The sequence below is a fragment of the Triturus cristatus genome, chromosome 4_1 (genome assembly GCF_964204655.1).
Source record: "Triturus cristatus chromosome 4_1, aTriCri1.1, whole genome shotgun sequence".
NCBI lineage: Eukaryota > Metazoa > Chordata > Amphibia > Caudata > Salamandridae > Triturus > Triturus cristatus.
In genome coordinates this window covers 1,172,229,443-1,172,249,328 of record NC_140585.1, presented here as the reverse complement: position 1 = coordinate 1,172,249,328, position 19,886 = coordinate 1,172,229,443, and the positions used below count along the sequence as shown (strand labels likewise).

At 43.8% G+C, this 19,886-nt stretch overlaps 1 protein-coding gene across 1 annotated transcript in view; it reads left to right on the top strand.

The window, feature by feature from the left end:
* Positions 1 to 118: 118 nt before the first annotated feature.
* The window catches only part of LOC146856282 (vomeronasal type-2 receptor 1-like), a 76,849-nt gene continuing 57,081 nt past the window's right edge, over positions 119 to 19,886 (top strand). Inside the window, exons 1-2 of the mRNA XM_085651228.1 lie at positions 119 to 904; positions 11,993 to 12,877. Coding sequence (XP_085507354.1) covers positions 119 to 904; positions 11,993 to 12,877 — 1,671 coding nt within the window. The remainder of the gene's footprint in view (positions 905 to 11,992; positions 12,878 to 19,886) is intronic.

The window sequence follows — 19,886 nt, the reverse complement described above, 5'->3', positions numbered from 1 at the left end:
CAGCTCTTTCTTTTCCAGTTCTAGTGTGGTCTTGTTTTCTGCCAATCGTCTGTAACCTTATTCAGCGTAAGTTGTCGTTGACCTGTCAAGTATTTCTCCACAGGTCAGCTATGGCGCTATGGATCCTGTATTCAACGACAGGCTGCGGTTCCCTACATTTTACCGGACTGTACCAAATGTGAGCCCTCAACATGAAGTCATCATCAAGTTATTGAAGCACTTTGGATGGACCTGGGTCGGGATGATTGTTTCAGATGAAGAGCTCAGTGGGACGGGCAGCGAGCAACTAAAGAGCGAGTTGAGGAGCAATGGTATATGTGTGGCCTTCACTGTAACATTGACCCTCACCATGAGTTTAGAAGCAGCATCAAAGCCCATTCTAGAATCATCTGCAAATGTTATCATTGTCTACACCAGTGTTGTGCGTCTGTATGACACATTATTACTCTTTGAACTGGCTTCCATTCCTGGTAAAATTCTTATCACACCCGCTTCCTTAGTCTTTGCCCTGATTAAGGGTCGTATAAAACACCTTCACCATTTAAATGGTTCCCTGATGATATCTATACCTAAATGGCAAATTCCGGGTTTAAAGCAATTCCTTTATGATGCGAATCCAGCAAGAAGTCCAACTAATCGTCCTCTGGTTCTCCTTTGGTATGAGACATTTTCATGCTTACCCAATGGCACAGGCATACAGGGAATTAAAGAGTGTGCTAAAAGCATAAGCCTGAGAGATGTGGATGCCTCCTTGTTCGATGTGGAGAATTTCCGACTCACATTTGCTGTGTATGCCGCAGTGTATGCAGTGGCTCACGCCTTGCATAGTCTGTACTCTGCTGAGGTTCAACAAGGAAGCTTTTCAGAGAAATCTGGTATCAAGAACGCATTTGCTCCATGGCAGGTAAAACTAGGGGAGGGGGCACCTATCCGGTAGAAATTATGAAATAGTTAAATGTGGTTATTGCAAACTAAGTTCGAGTATGAAGCTTCTTGTGGGAAATGATACATGTTTGTGGAGATGATCAGTCCTGCCACAGAGCGACAACTGGAGAGAGTCTGATTTCAGTATGTACTGCATCAGAGCAAAATCTGTGTGCACTGTGCCAAAGGAGTCATCCTATACCTAACTCACGAGACCAAACTAGGCCGAAATCAGTCTGGGTTTGCTTGTGTTCCGATTCAGAGGTGTCTAGATCCAGCAGGTTGGTCTGGACTGTCCCTATTGGATCGGGACCAAGTTAATTTGCATGTGGCTAGTACCTCTATGAGTTACTAGTCATAGTGGACAAAAGAAATGATTGGAATGAGCCCCCAAGAAATTACCAGTAGGTGCCATAAAATCAAGCATTAAACCCATCACTTTTTTGTTTTCCCCAAAACCAAGCTCAGGGCTGACCCAAAAAAACTACCTTTATGACTCTGCCCCAGGACACTGGCATCTAATCTCATCTGTACTCTGTAGGCTTTACAAACTGCATTGGGTAGCACATTAAGTAATACTATAGTAATACTACCATACTGCAAAATACATTTACAAATATATGGCCAGGGGCCACAGCCTCTTTCCTCTGTGCAGAAATGCCTGCTATTGTCACGGAGATCTCGGCATATGTAAATATACTACTTTGTTTTAAATGTACAAGGGACCGGGGGAGTTGTCGGAATATCGGTACAGTAAATGAAGGGAAATTTAAGGAGGGATTTGGGAGTGACATGCTAAATCACAACACAGACCCACAAAAGAGTAAAACTATAGCAATTTACAAAATACATTTCAAATGTTACTACAGCTCTAAAATTGTCAAAACAGGCGTAAATGTACTTTACTCCAGCCAAGCTGGTGAATCACTACACCTGCCAACCATTTGGATTGTAACACACTGTCATAATAGTAATTAAAACAATAATTCATAGGAATTCATGTTTAACTAATTAAGGCATTAAAGTACTTCACCATCATATATGTGTGTGTGTGGGTGTGTGTTTGGATGGTTGGGTGTGTGTGTGTGTACATATTAACTTGGGACTGCAGAAGGCTGGTTCTATGGCAGGACTGAAAACATGTCTCTATACTGACGGTGCCAATGCGATAGGCCTTGGTAGACCTTTGCGATGCCTATCTTTCATTTATGCACTACAGGCCTCATAAAGGTAAAACAACAAATCCTGGAGCCAAGAGGGATATACTTGGTTTGACCATAAGTGTTGCCAGGGTTCCATGAAAAGGTGTCCCCCATACTGAACTTATTTACTCTTCATTGGTAGATTGAATATGTGAGCGATGAAATGCCTCCGAAATAATTAGGGAAGTTAAAACATGAGTGGAAAAAGGGACACAAAGGAAAAAAAGAAGAAAAGGGTCAACTTACCAAAACAGTATAGTGGATGGATGAGGTGATAAAAATGCCTACCGAGTGGACATAATGACAATGAAATAAGTGTAGATACTAAGAAGATAGACTGAGGTTTAGATGTATTAGGGGCTGGTCACGAATGCTAGTACAGGGTTTGTTTGGAGTCTGGGTAGTTTAGTTTTGGAGATGGAGAAGGAGGTGGGTGGTGAGATTGCATTTATGTTGGATACAATTTTAGAGATCATGTGAGGAGGGTAACTTAAACGCTTAAATATACAACTCCCCTTTCGACATGAAAACTACTTATTCATTCCCAGCTATGTGACGTGTGATGCTCAAAATCAATAAAAAACTCCTGGGTCTCATGCTGTCTCTGGAAGGACAGACAAATGCCAAATACCATTACACTGTGTCCAGTATAACATAAGTTGTAATCATATAATGCTTTGTACAAGTGAATTAATAACTATAATGCCAAGGAAAAAAAGGCCTGAAACATGACAAAAGGCATGTTAAGGAAATCACCATGGCCATATTAAAATGTGTAACTTACAAGAATCGAAAAACATATTTGACAACTTGCTCAGTAGATAATTGCCACTTATAGTGTGATAGAGGACAGGGAAAGATACAAAGTATGAGGCATGTGTCGCCAACGTACTGAAAAAGGCAAGGCAGAAGGTTTTATACCATATAACAGAGACACATGAAACACGAGGAACGAAACAACGCATATGCCGATACGAGACTAAGGGGCTTATTTACAAGCGCCTTGCGTCACCCGTATGTCACTTTTCCCATGTTAAAAATAACTCAAAAGTCGCGCAAGGCGCATGTAAATAAGCCCCTAAGTATGCACTTGCATTCAAAGGGGCTTATTTACATGCCCCTTGCGCCGCCTATGTGTCACTTTTGTAATGGGAAAAAGTGACGCAACGGCGGCGCAAGGGGCTTGTAAATAAGCCCCAAAGTGTTTAACATAGTGTAACAAACCAGAGGCTTTCTTTATTTACTGACCTCTCCAGATTTTAATCTTACAGTTTAACTGATCACAAAGTTTGTGCACTATTTCTTTATTTGAACACTCAGCACTTTATTTAAAAACTGCAATTCTCATGCAACAGAAAGTAGTATGAGGGAATGTAAGAATACTAGATACTAGTGCCTGAAATATCAATCACAAAGCTGAGGAAGTTTGGCTTTAATGCATACATTTGCATATGGACATTTGCTATGTTAATGGCTTATTCTCTTTTTCTAAAGGATAAATACATGTGCTGAAGCTGCTTTATATTGATGAATCAACATGACAACGTACAATTAATGTCTTGAGTTAAAGGAAAAAGTTAAGGACACTCTACTATACCTAGGGACTAGCAGTTACCTAGAGGTACAAAAGAATAAACATGATATTCTTTTCAAATCATTGGGGCATATTTACTAGAAAATGAGGCAGCCTGGCGCTGCAAGCCATCTTACTGTGTCGAGCTGCATCATTAGGAGAGAGCAGGGATACATTGTATTTAAAGCAATCCGATGCATCCCTGTGCTTTCCTCTTTGTGTATGCGTTGGCACTACACAATTGGATGTGTATTGCCAACGTAGGCACACATGGCATGTTGTAGAGTTGAGTGGCGTGTTGTAGAGTGCTGTGGAGTGTCGTAGAGTGAAATGGAGTGTCGTAGAGTGGAGTGGATGGTAGTAGCATGGTATGGGATGTCATGTAGTGCAGTGGGGTGGCGTACAATGGAGGGGCGAAAAGGGAAGTAGAGAGTTGAGGAGTGGCATAGAGCGTAGTTGCATGGTGTACAGTAGAGAGGAGTAGCGCACTATAGAGTGACGTGATGTACAGTGTCTTAGAGTGGAGGAAAATAAATTGGAGGGGCATAGTAAAGTGGGATGTCATAGAGTGGAGTGGAATGTTGTAGTCTTGAGTGGTGTTTCTGGTGGACTGAAGTGGTATGTCATAGACTAGTGTGTTGTACAGTGGAGTAGCATTGAGTGCCATATAGTGGTGTGGACTGTTGTAGATCAGAGTGGCATGTTGTACAGTGGACTGGCGTAGATTGGAGTGGCATTTTGTACAGTACAGTTGCCGTGTAGTTCCTATAAACCTATAGAGGATCTGTGTATTTAGACAACATAGACTGTATGATTGGTATCCAGACTACTTTCAGACACCCCCACCGGGTTTGTTCGCCTGTATACCAGTTAGCTCACAGTGCCACTGTAAACTCCTCTTACCCAGAAGAGAATAGTTCTTGGCAACAATGGAACATGACAACTCTGTCCCATCAGGGATCGTGGAAACTGTACAGTATGCTTCGCTCAATCACTCATGCTCACCTTGTCTCAGAGATATACACAGAATAAACAGTAGAGACATTTTCAATAAGCATTTATTGAACCAGCGTCACTCTAGTGTAAAATAGGTGTGCTGAAACAACCATAAAACAGAAACAGAAACAAATGATTATAAACACCAACAAAGTAAAAGGATGGTAGATTTCGACCATAGTGCTAAAACAATGAATACAGGCAGGTATGTAAAATACATGACAGTAATAATGCGTACTCCTACAATGCGACCCAAACTAGATGTACCTAAGGGTTCCTAGCATGTATGTAGGTGTAGAGCCAAGAATCCCTCTAGGATAAAGTCAAGCCCATCGCCTGAAGTGAGAGACTGAGGGACCCCGTCTTGGTCTTGAGATGGATACCCCGTGTGGGTTGTCAGACCACTGCGAGCTGGAGTGTCTGCGTGCAGGAACCTCAGCGTCTCGCGTCAGTGTGTCAGCATGGAAGTCCTTTTTCTCCTCTCACTGCCTCAGCAAAAAACTTGTATTTATATACCCAAAGTGGTACCCTCAGGGGATCTACCTTGCTGTGTCATGTCGGAATAAGATGACGGAAGGAATGACCCTTATAATTAGTTATTATGCAGGAGATGGTAGTCCTGCTGGGATTCCAAGAATCATTATGCATAATAATGAGGCTAGTTTTCAGGAAAATACCCACGTCATATAGGCAGTACCGTTACTAGGTAAAAGGTCAGTACCAAGAGCCGTCATGTAGTGTAATGGCAGGAGAAATATAGGTGAAAGGTCTTGTTACTACCTGAGCCTATATCTGGGTACCTTTATTAAACATAACACCCACTCCTCATCTGACTTGACGACATACTAAAAGTCTAAATGTACTTCTAGAATATGCAAACAACGAATAAGTCCATAAAAAATAACGCATAAAAATTCCAAAATAGTAGCATGAGCGGTAGAAGTCTATTAAAATATGTCCGTATATGCGGTCCGAACAACTATGAGTGTCTGAAAGCCACGCTATTCAGCAAAAGAAAAAGGTGTCTTTTGTTTAAAAATTCCAAATGTGATTGTTTATAAAATAGGCCGAATTTTTCCCAGCACACGATGAGCCAAATGTTTTTGTGTCCTGGCTGGGAGAAGCAACATCACTGTTGCTTGCCAGCGCAGACGAAGGTCCTTGCAACACCTCACAGATCAGGTCAATCAAGCACAGATGATCTTCTGTATTGCCCGCAGCCAATGCTGGGGAAGCCTGTGTCACATCCTTGGCCTGAGCGTTTGTAGAGGAGATGGTCTCCATTCCAATAGGAGCTGAAGCATCCTGTGGTGGCTGAAAGAATACAGACATCAACATGGGATTACGCTGACGACACAGCAGTACATGGACCATTATCGGGTACAGTAAAGCATCCACGTCCAGTGGTACAACCAATGGAAGTGTTAGGCAGGGATCCAACACGCATTCTTGTCCACAGAACAGGCATCAGACGACAGGCAGAACACAGTCAATCCAGACTGGTTGAAACAATAGAAACAAAGACTCGCTTTGTTCTCGAAGGCGAGGTGTGCCCAGACGGAGTACCAAGCAATCACGGTATCGGCGCTCCAAGAGTGTTTTTTCCATCTCCTTGGTAACTAGGATGTCCATTGCATAGCAGAAAAATTACAATCAGGATTCCTGCTATTAGAAACAGGATTAGTAGAAGCCCTCCAAAAATGCTTCCGAATATGGAGTATAAGAAGGCTGGAATCACTCAAAAGACTCTTTCAAAGGTGCTTAACAGTCCAGAACCTATGGTCTTAAATAGGTGTACTATACCCGTCGTATCAGACATGTTAAAGATACATTGTACCATTTCTGTGAAATGGAAAGGGCAGTTCATTCGTACAAGTGCCTGTATTTCAGCTAAGGACCTTGCTACCTGTAGATCAAAAGTCTCTCGGGCGGAGGTTAAGGGCACAGTTTTCTGTAAAAGCATGGCTTTCATTCAGTTCAGAGTATCAAACTGTATAAAGGAAACGTTCAATGAAGACCATTACATTGCCTCCCTGACTGTGTGGGCTGGTGGAAACCATACTTGCATGCAACAAGTAACCCTGGAGCTCACAATGACAAGATTTGCAAATCCCGGAAGCCTCCCACAACAACCTTGATCATTCAGCATCAAGTAACTCTCATTCAAGAGCAACTTGAATGCTGGATTAATAACGGCAGCTGGGGACCCTTTCAAATGGCAGGATAAGAGTGCAACTGAACCATTACAGGCCCCATGAAGCATGATATCCTGGCTTATGACAGATCCACTTAAAGAGTTCTTGCAGTTTGTACCGCTTCGAAACACTTCCATGTCCCCAATCCTACATCAAAATCTGTATGGCGATTCCCAAGATTCCTTCATGAATTTCCTGCCCATCGCTACATATCTGCCTACCTGTGGTTGTTCTAGGCAAAACTAAAACTGTAAAGTTGTTACCGGTAATGTTACATGGCCATGAATTGACCATTCTGTGGATGGTGACTCTGCCACCGTGAAAGGTAATTGATCCAGTTTTTCAATACGCATCAATGTATATTTTGCTCCTCTTTGTGCCAACGTTATCTGCTCTTAGTTAGATTGTATGCAGAGAACAAGGACATAGTGTTGATAAATCACCAAGGCACATAACCGGAACGCAATTATTGTAGCGTCCAGCTTACCAACCTAATAGAACCTAGCTGAGACTGTCCATGCTGTAGTATGGACAAATCCTGTTCTAGTATATCTATAGCAGAAGATACAATGTTGCCCAGTGAATAAATCCTGGATGTTAATGTAGTCATATCATTATCAACTAACGTTAAGGCTTTTTCTAGGTTAATTCTCTCAATTTCACGAAGTTTATCGGCAGCTTCTTGTTGAGAGATTTTCCAAATTTCATTATAAACAGAGTATAAGAAACCTTTCTGGCGTCGCTTTTGGGAACCCAATAAAAAATCTCTTGAATCCACCTCATCTGATACTAAGGATAAGTGTTGTTTCACCTGGGTCAGTGTCGAGGTTTTTAGATAATCGAGACATAACATCCCAACACTGTCTGATGTCACCACACCCGGATGTTCTTGTTGCACATAGCTTTGGTGCAGTCTATGGATACTAAACTCTTTGGTGGTACCTCTGAATCTTGTTTGACATCTATTTGTGTCTGTAGGCAAAACTAACCATCCCTTCCAATTGGTGTCTGATGAATTGTATGAAACTGAATGTATGTAGTCATCTACTGTATCCCCACCATGTGTTGTGAAGCTTTGCCACCCCTCAAAGTGTGATAATGAGGGAGTCTGTGGTGTGTTCAAATCTTTGTTCTTAGCTAGTCCAAGACAGGAAGTCTGTTGCTCAGTGTTGCTGAGAAATATGATCTGCTGTGGAATAAGGCACACTTGAAATAGTGCTCCTGTTCCCTGAACTTGCCATTCCTTTGAACCCCAGACTGATTTTTTGTCTATAGCGTCCTTCCATTAGTCAAAACCCTGTTCAAACAGTTGGGAAATAAAGGATGCAGAGTTAATCTGTTAGGTAGCATATTTTTCTGTGCAGTTGTAGGAGCAACCTTATAGTAAAATGAGGTTGGGTCAGAAGTGGTAAACCATGAAAAATAAGAAAATTCTGTGTAAATATACCTTTTGGCAGTGTTAGGCAATGTTCCCATTGGTGGTATGTAAAAACATTACGTGGGATACTGGATTTATGTAAAAAGTGATGGTCATAATGTTGGTAACAGTACATTGTTTCATAAGCAGATGTGTCCTCTAACATTTCAGTGCTTGAAAATGCATCGGATTGTTCTAAATCAAACAACATATTATTTACAGTTTCAAAATCCCAATTGTTGGAAAATGTACTGGAGGTAATGATATCATTTAAAGACATTTTAAATACATGAGGGATTTTCAAAAGTTCAGTGGGACCAGATACATTATATAAAACTCTATCCCAAACTATACCATCAGGAATTGGAACATAGGTAATGTTCACGAAGGACAGGTCTTTTTGTTCACGATGAGAAGATGTATGAGGTTTCAGGACCAAGTTCTCATTTGATACTGCAGAGTGTTCTGAAATATAGTTTACATTCATGAGTAAGCAAAAGACAGTCACTAGGCCAATCCAGAATAGAAAAAACAATATTCCAATTAGTATCCAGAGCTGTAGTCGTGGTGATACTATTTAAAAAAAAATAATAACTGAATTTTCATGTAATATTACATTAACAAACCTTACCAGCATGTCAATCATTGCACATTAAGTGGTACAGTGTGCAGCGCGCTACATTTGACATTGTATTCTCCAAGGTCATATAACCATGTTGTGTGGGTAAACCATGAGTGCAGCTTATACAACAGTTGTTAACAAATCAGGGGGACTATTTTGATAGATTGTGAGAGGTTCCCAGAAGTTAGACGGTTTTGATGAGGTGGGCAGTTCCTCTGCGTATAGTAGAAAATTGTCTCTACAGTGTACAAAGTCCATTATCCATTGTTTCATAGCAGGCGATTTTTTACTGTCCCAATGCATCGCTACTCTGCGTTTCGCAAGGAGCAGTGCTATGGCCGCATTTGACCGCAGGACACTTGGAAGCTGGTCATTCTCCCTGCCTGGGACCGCCGATCTTAAAGGACGCTGCATTTGGGGAGGCTGTTCTGTACCATCGTTACCCCGAGACTGCGAGGACCAGGGTGCTCGCTGCTGCGCTGATCCAGCACACCTGTGTCCTCTTCCTGGCCCCTCCCCCATCAAGCACTTCACCTCTCACGGCCCCCGCTTCGCGGGAGCCGCTCGCCGCATTTGACCGCAGGACACTTGGAAGCTGGTCATTCTCCCTGCCTGGGACCGCCGATCTTAAAGGACGCTGCATTTGGGGAGGCTGTTCTGTACCATCGTTACCCCGGGACTGCGAGGACCAGGGTGCTCGCTGCTGCGCTGATCCAGCACACCTGTGTCCTCTTCCCAGCCCCTCCCCCTTTCTCAACACCTGACCAGTATAAGAGCCCCGCCCCTACGCGCTAGCGGAACGCGCCCGGAGCGAAGACCGGGCAAAGAGCGGGCCGTTTGAGGCCGTTCGAGGACGGGAGTGGTCGGGCAAGGGCCTTACCCCTTAGAACTTCTTCGGAGCAAGAGGGATATTACAGGTCCCATTTTGCAGAGATGTCGACAAGAGAAACAAGGAGCAAAAGTGCCACGGCTTCCGCGGCCACTTCAAAGGGAACATTGGACAACTACTTCGTGAAAGCCGGGTCACTGTTAATTGAGGACATCACGCTCCTTGAAAGGCGAATATCCCAAGAGCTGGACTGGGTGCGGAGATCGTCTATGGGCCCCCTGGCTCAGGCAAAGTCTCCTGTGGTAAGCTCAGAACTTATCACGTTGGACACAATGGTGGATGACATTAATGATATTTCTGAGTCATTGAATATATTAAATTGCATTTCCCAAGCAAGTAGTAAGGACCCTAGTGATTCTGTAGATTTTAGCATGCTAACTCTTCCCCCAGCCCAACCCCACCCCACAACTACTATAAATCCGACGTCAGACCCTGATATTATCAACCCTTTAGGCTCTAAACCAAATAAGCGAAAGGGAATCAGTGAAGGAGCTATTCCGACAAAAACGCGGAGGGCCCAAGGGCAAAAGAAATCAAAATACCATAGTTCCATCCACTAACATGCCATCAAAAAGTTCCCGCTCAAACACTAGGGAAAAACTGCAATCAGGCAGAGTTGAGGTTATGTCCTCGAACTCAGCAAAGAAGACAAGAAACCAATCCAAATTTTTACCTGAACATGCTGAGGAGGACGTTACCCTTGCGGACATAGGTGTCCTTATAAGAAACCTTTTAAGCCCGCTGGAAGAAAGGCTAATAAAAATGGAAGCCAGGCTAGTGGTTATAGAAAAATCAACAGTCCAACTAGCCGATAGTCTGAAAATAGCCAATAAAGGTAGAACAAAGGCTCCCGATAGGGTAGCACAAAGGGGATCCCCTCAACCTACAAACCAGGTCAAAAGTGCCTCACATACAGTCCAACAGGCAGCACCCATCTCGTCTACCAGTACTACTACTGACCCGATGGTAGATGTTGCAAACAAACATGTAAATCAGTTTAATCACATATCTTCCCCCCCAATGAGGGTAGTTCAAACTGGGGAGAGTAAATCTGCTCCTACCAATTCATTTAATAATGTGAAATTAACGATGAAGGGTGTGAATGAGAGAACAAATCCTGGACCAATACACCTCCCTCCAGAGGCAGCTCCATATACTGTTGTGTTGGCGGGGGTACCAGAACTGAAAGTCACCTCTAAAGAATCCACTATCTCTCTCAAGAACAAGGTGATAAATTGGCTATGTACATATAGGCCGCTCCCGGAAGGTATAGTGAGCCCCGTTCTCATGGTACGAAGGGTCCCGTGGCTGGGTAATTTAACTAAATCCATAAACGGTGACTGCGTTATAGTCAATTTCAAAGACCAAAGGGCCGTCCTACATATATGTGGGTGGCCCATTGAGGAAGAGGGGACCACTATTCAATCTTTACCCCTCTCCTTCTTTTATCCTCCTCTAGCATATGATAGAGAGGATGAGACCTGGGGAGCACAGATACAAAGACCGATCAGGTGGGGAGATTTCAAGAAAAGGGGAGCTACCTATTATCCCAGAAGCCAATATCTAGGGAATCCCGAAACTAATATACACCACACATATCTAGAGAGATTGGGTGAGGGGCTGCCAAGAGGATGGAGAGCACCACCTGACTCTCGTAGGCAGGAGCTTGCCCATTATACTTCCAGTATGGTAGACGAGGGATGGGAAACTTGCCATGGTAGAGGCGGCAACTGGGGTGTAGACATGCAAAACCATCAGTTCCGGAGACCCCCCCCAGCATTTCCATCTCCCACTTCAGAATAGATACAGCCAACTAGACATGGTAGATTGACTGCCCAAATATACAAGTGGGAAGTCTAATTCTGCAACAGGGGAGACTGTGGTTGAAACTAGTCAAGAAATAAAGCCGCCCAATCCCCCCCGAATACCATGTGGCTTTGAGCAACCCGGCTGACAAGGTATGCCATAATGTGGGGGAAGATATGAGTACCCCACTAATAAACACAGAGACAAGGACCAGTAATAAAGGGGATGCTCGTACCCACACCACTATCTGTAGTACTAGGTCCCACTCACTAAAAATACTATCCTGGAATGTGGCGGGTCTGGGAAACAAGTTTGACTCCCAGGATTGGACTGAATATACTGACTCTAAGGATTTATGTATGTTTCAGGAAACATGGGAAAGAGAGGAACATGCGAGGCGGGGCTTCGCAGTATTCTCCATCCCTGCGAAATGGGGGGGAAGAGGGCGCCCATCAGGCGGACTTGAAACCTGGGTCGGAGTCCACTTGGGATGTAAGGCTACGCGTTTCCCAGTGGAATCAGCAGATATACTTGTGGTATTACTGGAATGGCACCATTCTTGTAGACTGGCGCTGGTAAATGTCTATTCGAGGCCGGTCACTATCTCACAGGAGTCTCCTACCATTGACAAATTAGCGGATCTCCTGGCGGAGCTCCCCCAGGGGTTCCCTTTTGTAGTAGGTGGGGACTTGAATTCACATTATGAACCTTTACCAGGCCTTTTAGACGGGGCCTATCTAGAGGAAGAAGTAAGATGGCGAGTACCATCAATAGTATCTACCCCACCAAAAGCTTGGAGCTCACTGGCAGTGCAGATTACTGCCCTAACTATGAGATACGGGCTCAGGGCTTGTAATGGGCGAGTCAAATCCGACATCCCGAGCAAAGCTACATTTAATCGAAAAGGCAGGGAATCAAGACTAGATTATATTCTAGTGCAGCTCTCTTCCTGGGCATATGTCGCAGACTTTAGGGTCATTGACAGACAAGACAGCGATCATAATGCTTTGGAATTGGACTTTCTCCTCCCTGCACGGCCCGGTGGGGAAGCAGAATTGTTCCAGCTAAACTCCGACCTAGTCCTTGAGAGTAACAGAAAAAGAATTAAGTGGGAAAAATTAGCAGCTAGTACAGATAAGCTTCCTCGGTTTTATAATAATCTTATCCCTATTCTGGAGAAGATGGCGTTCTTAAGCGATAAACCAAGTTCAGAGGCCAATAACGAACAAATTTGGCTGCACCACGAAGAGCTTGTAACGTTTTTATCCGCAGATTTATTTAATAATGGTCCGAGGAGGGGGGTGGAAGGAATCAGTGCACTTGGTATAATGCGACGTGCCGTAATGCAAGGAGGGATCTCCTGCTGAGTATTAAGAACCGCAAAGACAGGTCGGAGATTCAAACTAAGAGACGAGAATATAAGAGGCTCATTGCTAACGCTAAAACAGAATGGGACCAGAATAAATGGGAAGAACTCGCTAGATCCTTAGCCTCTATGGACTCAAGGAAGTTCTGGCGAATTGTTAGTTCAGGTTCTGGGGATTTAGCTCCGGCAATAGAGCCAAACATTTCCTCTAAGACCTGGCAGGAGCACTTCCAATCTTTGTATACAGAGGCCCCAGGATGTGGGGGCTGTAGCGCCATTCCGTTAGTTCATAATTGCATGGCAGGGGATCCATTCACAATAAAGGAAGTTCGGGTTGCCATAACAGGTTTGTCAACCGGAAAGGCACCCGGACTGGATGGTCTCCCTGGTGATCTTTTTAAACAGGAGCCAGATATATGGGCCCCCCACTTTTTGGTCCTATTTAATGCGATTTTAAAGGGCATGCAAGTACCCCGTACTTGGCTGGGCGCAGAGGTGGTCCCGATTTTTAAGAAGGGTTCGCCCCTGCTCCCATCCAACTACAGGCCCATCAGCCTGATAGATGTTTCGCAAAAGCTCTTTGGAAGGCTTATTCTAGACCGCTTGGAGAATTGGATAGAGGAAACTGCCACTATGAGTTCTTTTCAGGCTGGGTTCAGAAAGGGGGTATCCACTACGGACCAAATTTTTCGCCTTAGTCTTATTTACTGGAGGACGGCACTTGTGGAGGGGGGTTGCCTGTACACGATATTCGTGGATTTACGGGCTGCCTTCGACCTGGTGCCTAGATCCAAACTTTGGAGTGTCCTGGGTGATATGGGAGTCCCGCCAGATATCCTGGCTATTCTGATCAAATTACATCAGGACAATTTTGCGCAGGTCAGGTATGGCAGGATTGGAGGCCTAACGGAAAGATTCCCCGTTGACAGGGGGGTGAGGCAGGGATGCGTGCTTGCACCCACCCTGTTTTGCCTCTTTGTCAACGGGGTCGTCGACCACTTGTCCAGGCTAGATGATATCGATGCCCCCAAATTGAATGGCAGCAGGGTGCCTGCCATAATGTTTGCAGACGACACCCTGCTGCTTTCTAAATCCCCCATGGGAATCCAGCGGATACTCGACGGGTTCCTAGAGTTTTGTACTGAGAGGGGCCTTGAAATAAACGCCTCCAAGACAAAATGTATGATTTTGAACCCTACCCCCTCCACACGCCCCAATCCTATGTTAGGCACGGCGCGTCTGGAGAGGGTCACCACATTCGAATATCTGGGGGTAACCCTGAATGAGAAAATGACATGGGGGACACATACGACTAGGGCAAATTTGAAGATATCCCAGAAGGCGGGGGGCGTTTTGAGAATGATGGGCAAATCCACTTACCGCCCACTGGGCCCTATGATACAGATTTACAAATCCAAAGCACGGGGCTCAGTTGTATATTGGGCGGAACTTTGGGGCCATGTCTCTGTAAAAACTCTATTAATTACAGAAAATAAATTTCTTAGACAGTTAGTGGCCCTTCCCCTGAGCACACCATTGCTTCCCCTCAGACTGGATCTAGGTCTAAGGCCAATTGTTGAGGAGTTAGGTCTAAAGCCCTTAGCTTTTTGGCGACGAATATGGAGCAGCCAGGACCTTGGTGACTATAGAAATGAGCTTCGAGAGTTCTTGGCTCTACCAAACACCAGTAACATTCCCTGGCTAAAATATATAAGGAGCACATGTGAAAGTTTGGGTCTCCCGGAATTATGGACTGACCCTGCGACCTCAAGTAGGAGGATCTCCAGGAGGGCACTCTCACAACTTTATTACCAGCGGAAGTTGATCATTGATATAGGTAATACACGGGTGGGATCATTGACTCACACATTTTTACAATTTAAAGATTCCTACCAAATGGAAAGTGTATTAGATGGCATGAGTCATGTGCTGGCAAGAAAACTATATCTCCATTGGAGATATGGCTCTTTGCCATTGAGGGCCTTCACTAGCTCTTGGTCCAATCCACCAGCAGTAGAGCAGTGTCCAGCATGCACACATCCTTATGAGAGTGACCTACATGTGCTCTTTTTCTGCAAAGCCTACCAAAGAGCGAGGAGGTATTGGCTCCTGCCTATTCTTAAAAATTTGGGCTTTAGGAAATATCTCCTCGCGTTTAGAATTCTCAAAACCGACTTGTCACCCCCGATTGTCTTTGCTGTAGCAAAGTATTTAATGGCTATGTGGCACATACGATCTCGTGTTCTAAAAGAGGAGGATATTGTATAAAGTTCCTAGATAATGGCTTATTATTATTATGGATTTTAGTGTGTGAACCATGCAATTCCTAAGCTTGTGTGCAATTTAAAATCTTTTTTAACAACATTGTAAAATTTTAAATTTCAAATAATGTTATGTATTTTTATCTTTGATGGTCTAAACGACCGAGAATAAAGATTATTGAATTGAATTGAATTGAATAAGGCACACTTGAAATAGTGCTCCTGTTCCCTGAACTTGCCATTCCTTTGAACCCCAGACTGATTTTTTGTCTATAGCGTCCTTCCATTAGTCAAAACCCTGTTCAAACAGTTGGGAAATAAAGGATGCAGAGTTAATCTGTTAGGTAGCATATTTTTCTGTGCAGTTGTAGGAGCAACCTTATAGTAAAATGAGGTTGGGTCAGAAGTGGTAAACCATGAAAAATAAGAAAATTCTGTGTAAATATACCTTTTGGCAGTGTTAGGCAATGTTCCCATTGGTGGTATGTAAAAACATTACGTGGGATACTGGATTTATGTAAAAAGTGATGGTCATAATGTTGGTAACAGTACATTGTTTCATAAGCAGATGTGTCCTCTAACATTTCAGTGCTTGAAAATGCATCGGATTGTTCTAAATCAAACAACATATTATTTACAGTTTCAAAATCCCAATTGTTGGAAAATGTACTGGAGGTAATGATATCATTTAAAGACATTTTAAATACATGAGGGATTTTCAAAAGTTCAGTGGGACCAGATACATTATATAAAACTCTGTCCCAAACTATACCATCAGGAATTGGAACATCGGTAATGTTCACGAAGGACAGGTCTTTTTGTTCACGATGAGAAGATGTATGAGGTTTCAGGACCAAGTTCTCATTTGATACTGCAGAGTGTTCTGAGATATAGTTTACATTCATGAGTAAGCAAAAGACAGTCACTAGGCCAATCCAGAATAGAAAAAACAATATTCCAATTAGTATCCAGAGCTGTAGTCGTGGTGATACTATTTAAAAAAAAATAATAACTGAATTTTCATGTAATATTACATTAACAAACCTTACCAGCATGTCAATCATTGCACATTAAGTGGTACAGTGTGCAGCACGCTACATTTGACATTGTATTCTCCAAGGTCATATAACCATGTTGTGTGGGTAAACCATGAGTGCAGCTTATACAACAGTTGTTAACAAATCAGGGGGACTATTTTGATAGATTGTGAGAGGTTCCCAGAAGTTAGACGGTTTTGCTGAGGTGGGCAGTTCCTCTGCGTATAGTAAAAAATTGTCTCTACAGTGTACAAAGTCCATTATCCATTGTTTCATAGCAGGCGATTTTTTACTGTCCCAATGCATCGCTACTCTGCGTTTCGCAAGGAGCAGTGCTATGGCCGCAAACTTTTTCTTTGCAGATTTCAATGGCAAGACATAACTCAACAGGCACAACTGCGGTGTACACGTTAGTTTACCGTTCAAAATCATACCCAGCAGATCTACCACCTGTGCCCAATATGTTTGTACCTGTGCACATCCCCAGGTCAGGTGAACAAAGTCAGCCAGGTCCTGTTTGCATCGTCTACAATTTGAGTTATCTCGTAAACCATATTTGTACAATTTTTTCGGGGTGTGATAGGCTTGATGTAGGTACTTGTGATGGATAAGGTGTAAATTCCTGTTGGGAGTGAGTAACACCTGCCCCTCCACTTCTGCAAGCGGAGTATCCAACAGTGAGTTCTATTTTTCACAAGCTTTTACCGTACCCTCCCCAATTTCTGATTGCATAGCCCTGTACAGTTTAGTCACCATATGGTGTATAGTCGGACTGGTTATGAGTAGTTATAGCGTGTCTAGTGCAGGGGGTTCTGCGGGGTGTGAAGGGTACAACGTCTTCATTGCTTCTCGTAATCTATGGTAGGTGAATTTAAAAAACATGGATTGATTATTTACAAACGCCAGATCCGCAGGGGTTATGAACGATCCATTAACATAAAGGTCACCCATCAGGGTAATGTCCACTTGTTCCAGTAGCTCCATGCTTCATCTGTCTTGAGTGGCCGACAGGGATGGGTGCTGTGCTAAACGCATATTTGCGTTTAGGAAGAGGTGTGGCGCTGCGGCCAGGACGAATGACTCCGGAATCTGGGGATCATGGTTCGATCCCCGGCGCCGGCTGCAGATTAGCCCATCACCATGTGACTCTGGGCAATAGCTTGCTTAATCTTCCTTGACGGCCCCCAGCGCCTAGAGACCCTTACGGGTGATTGTTCGTGCTTTACAAATGTGGATTATTATTATTATATTTGGGGCATAGAGAGGAAGTTTCTTTGCCACTTGGCCAAGTTGTAGCTACGCGTGTGATGTAGTGTGAATTGTATTAATCTCCTGCCTGGGTGTGGTCTTTTGTGCGTCAGAATACAGCAAGGTTAATAGGGTTGTCGTCTGCATCTTCTACCGCTATGTGCGGCATATATTTGATTGGATGATACCAATAGTGGGCGCATTGGGCTTGTGCACATAAAAAATATATAAATAAGTTAGGGACCGCAAATCCGCCCGATGCATATGGTAAAGTCAGTGTGTGCAAGCTGATCCGTGCTTGTTTGCCTGCCCATATTAGTTTTGTCAGAAGGGCCCTTAGTCTGTTAAATATTGGGGTAGGAGGAGGTATTGGAATGTTTGTAAACAGATATAATAATTTGTGGAGGATTACCATTTTTATCACGGATATGCGGTCTGCCAGTGAGAGAGGGAGTGTGATCCATCTGCTTATTTGAGTATCAATTCTATCAACAGCAGTGCCATAATTTGTTCTTAGTACTATTTCTGGGTAGCGGTGAATCCAAATGCCTAGATATTTAATGGGGTCTGTCTGCCACACTAATGGAAATTCCAGTGGGTGAGGACGGGTGGCCTCTGTTAGTGGCAGTATAGCAGATTTATCCCAATTTATTTGCAGGTCAGAATGTCTACCAAATTTAATATATTTTCTTAGAACAGGGTCCAAATTTGTCTTTGGGTCACGGACATAAAGCACCAGGTCATCCGCATACATGGAGATGCTAATAGGGCGAAGAGGGAATCTCAAAGCAGTGTGCGCATAACGTTGTCGTATCTTACAGGCCAAGGGCTCTATCGCAATGGAGAACAATAAAGGCTATAATGGGCATCTCTGTCTTGTAAAACACATAAGATGATGGACGGAATGTTGCACATTGGCAAAACATTCACCCCCAGTCACAGATCTGGGTTTAATCTATCGTTATTTTGCTCATCACGCCACCCCAGTTCAGACATGGCGATATGCAAATCAGTCTTGAACCTGTGCCTCATGGGAACAGTCCAGCCTGAACTGCCAAGCCATGTCTTCCTTGGATCGGAATCAAGCATCCTAGGACCGGTTTCGGGGTTTCACTCCTCTTCAGCCAGGATAGCTTGACACCAATGGCGTAGTGAGCACGGGACCCACGTCTAGGCATACCCTTCCCACATAGGGCGAACAGCAAAACACACAAGATGATGGACCGAATGTTGCACATTGGCAAAACATTCACCCCCAGTCACATCTCTGTCTTGTGCCTCTCTGAATATTTCCAAGACGTGTCCATTCACTTTTATACGTGCAGTCGGTTTGGTATATAATAATTTGATCCAGTTCATTAGCATAGGGGGTAACCCCATCCTTTGTAAAATTGTAAAAAGATGGATCCAAAAGCTTTGGCTGCATCCAGTAGGACCGCCGCCGCCATCCCTGGATTCAGTTTGTGTAGTAACGCATATATGGTACGTAAATTATGTGAGGTCGAGAGATTGGGAATAAAACCAGACTGGTCCGGTAGGACCAGGACCTGCAATAGGGGCTGCAATCTTGTGGCAATAATCCTGACTAATATCTTTAGTATCAGTGATTATTAGAGATAGTGGTCTGTAGGATTCCCCACGATCTGGCTGTTTGTCTGGTTTTAATAAAGCCACTATCAGCGCCTCTCGCAGTGTCGGAGGAAGAGTCTGATTGTTATAGGCTTCATCGTACATTGCCACAATACGGGGGATGAGCAAGTCTGCATATGTTTTATAAAATTCCCCAGTGAAGCCGTCCGGCCCCGGGGTTTTGTCATTAGGGAGGGACTTGATGGCAGCCTGTACCTCCTCCAACGCAATGGGTTGTGCAAGTATTTCACGCTGTCCATCAGTGAGCCATACTAGCGCTATGTCTTCCAGATAATCATTAATTTCTTGTGTATTGACAGTATCTCGTGCAGCGTACAATCCACTATATATTTCTACGAAGGTGTTCAAGAAATACCTTTGTTGTCATAGTGCAGCGTGCCTGCCAGATCCTGCATTTTTAGTACAATGTGTTGTTTGTGTTCAACACTTATTTTTTGGGCCACATGGCGACCAGGTCTGCCCCCCTCACGCATTCTGCGAGCAGTATGCCTATGGGAAATATATTTCATTTCGTCCTTAGCAAGTTTGTTATAATTCGTTACTTCGTCTCTGATTTCCCCCAGTAACACAGCACTGTGGGTATTCTCGTACTCCATTTCTAGTTGTTGTATATGAGCTTCGATCTTGCTTAATTGTGTGCGTATATCACGCAGAATACTGGCTGTTGTACTGATACAAATACCTCTCAAGGTCAAAGGCT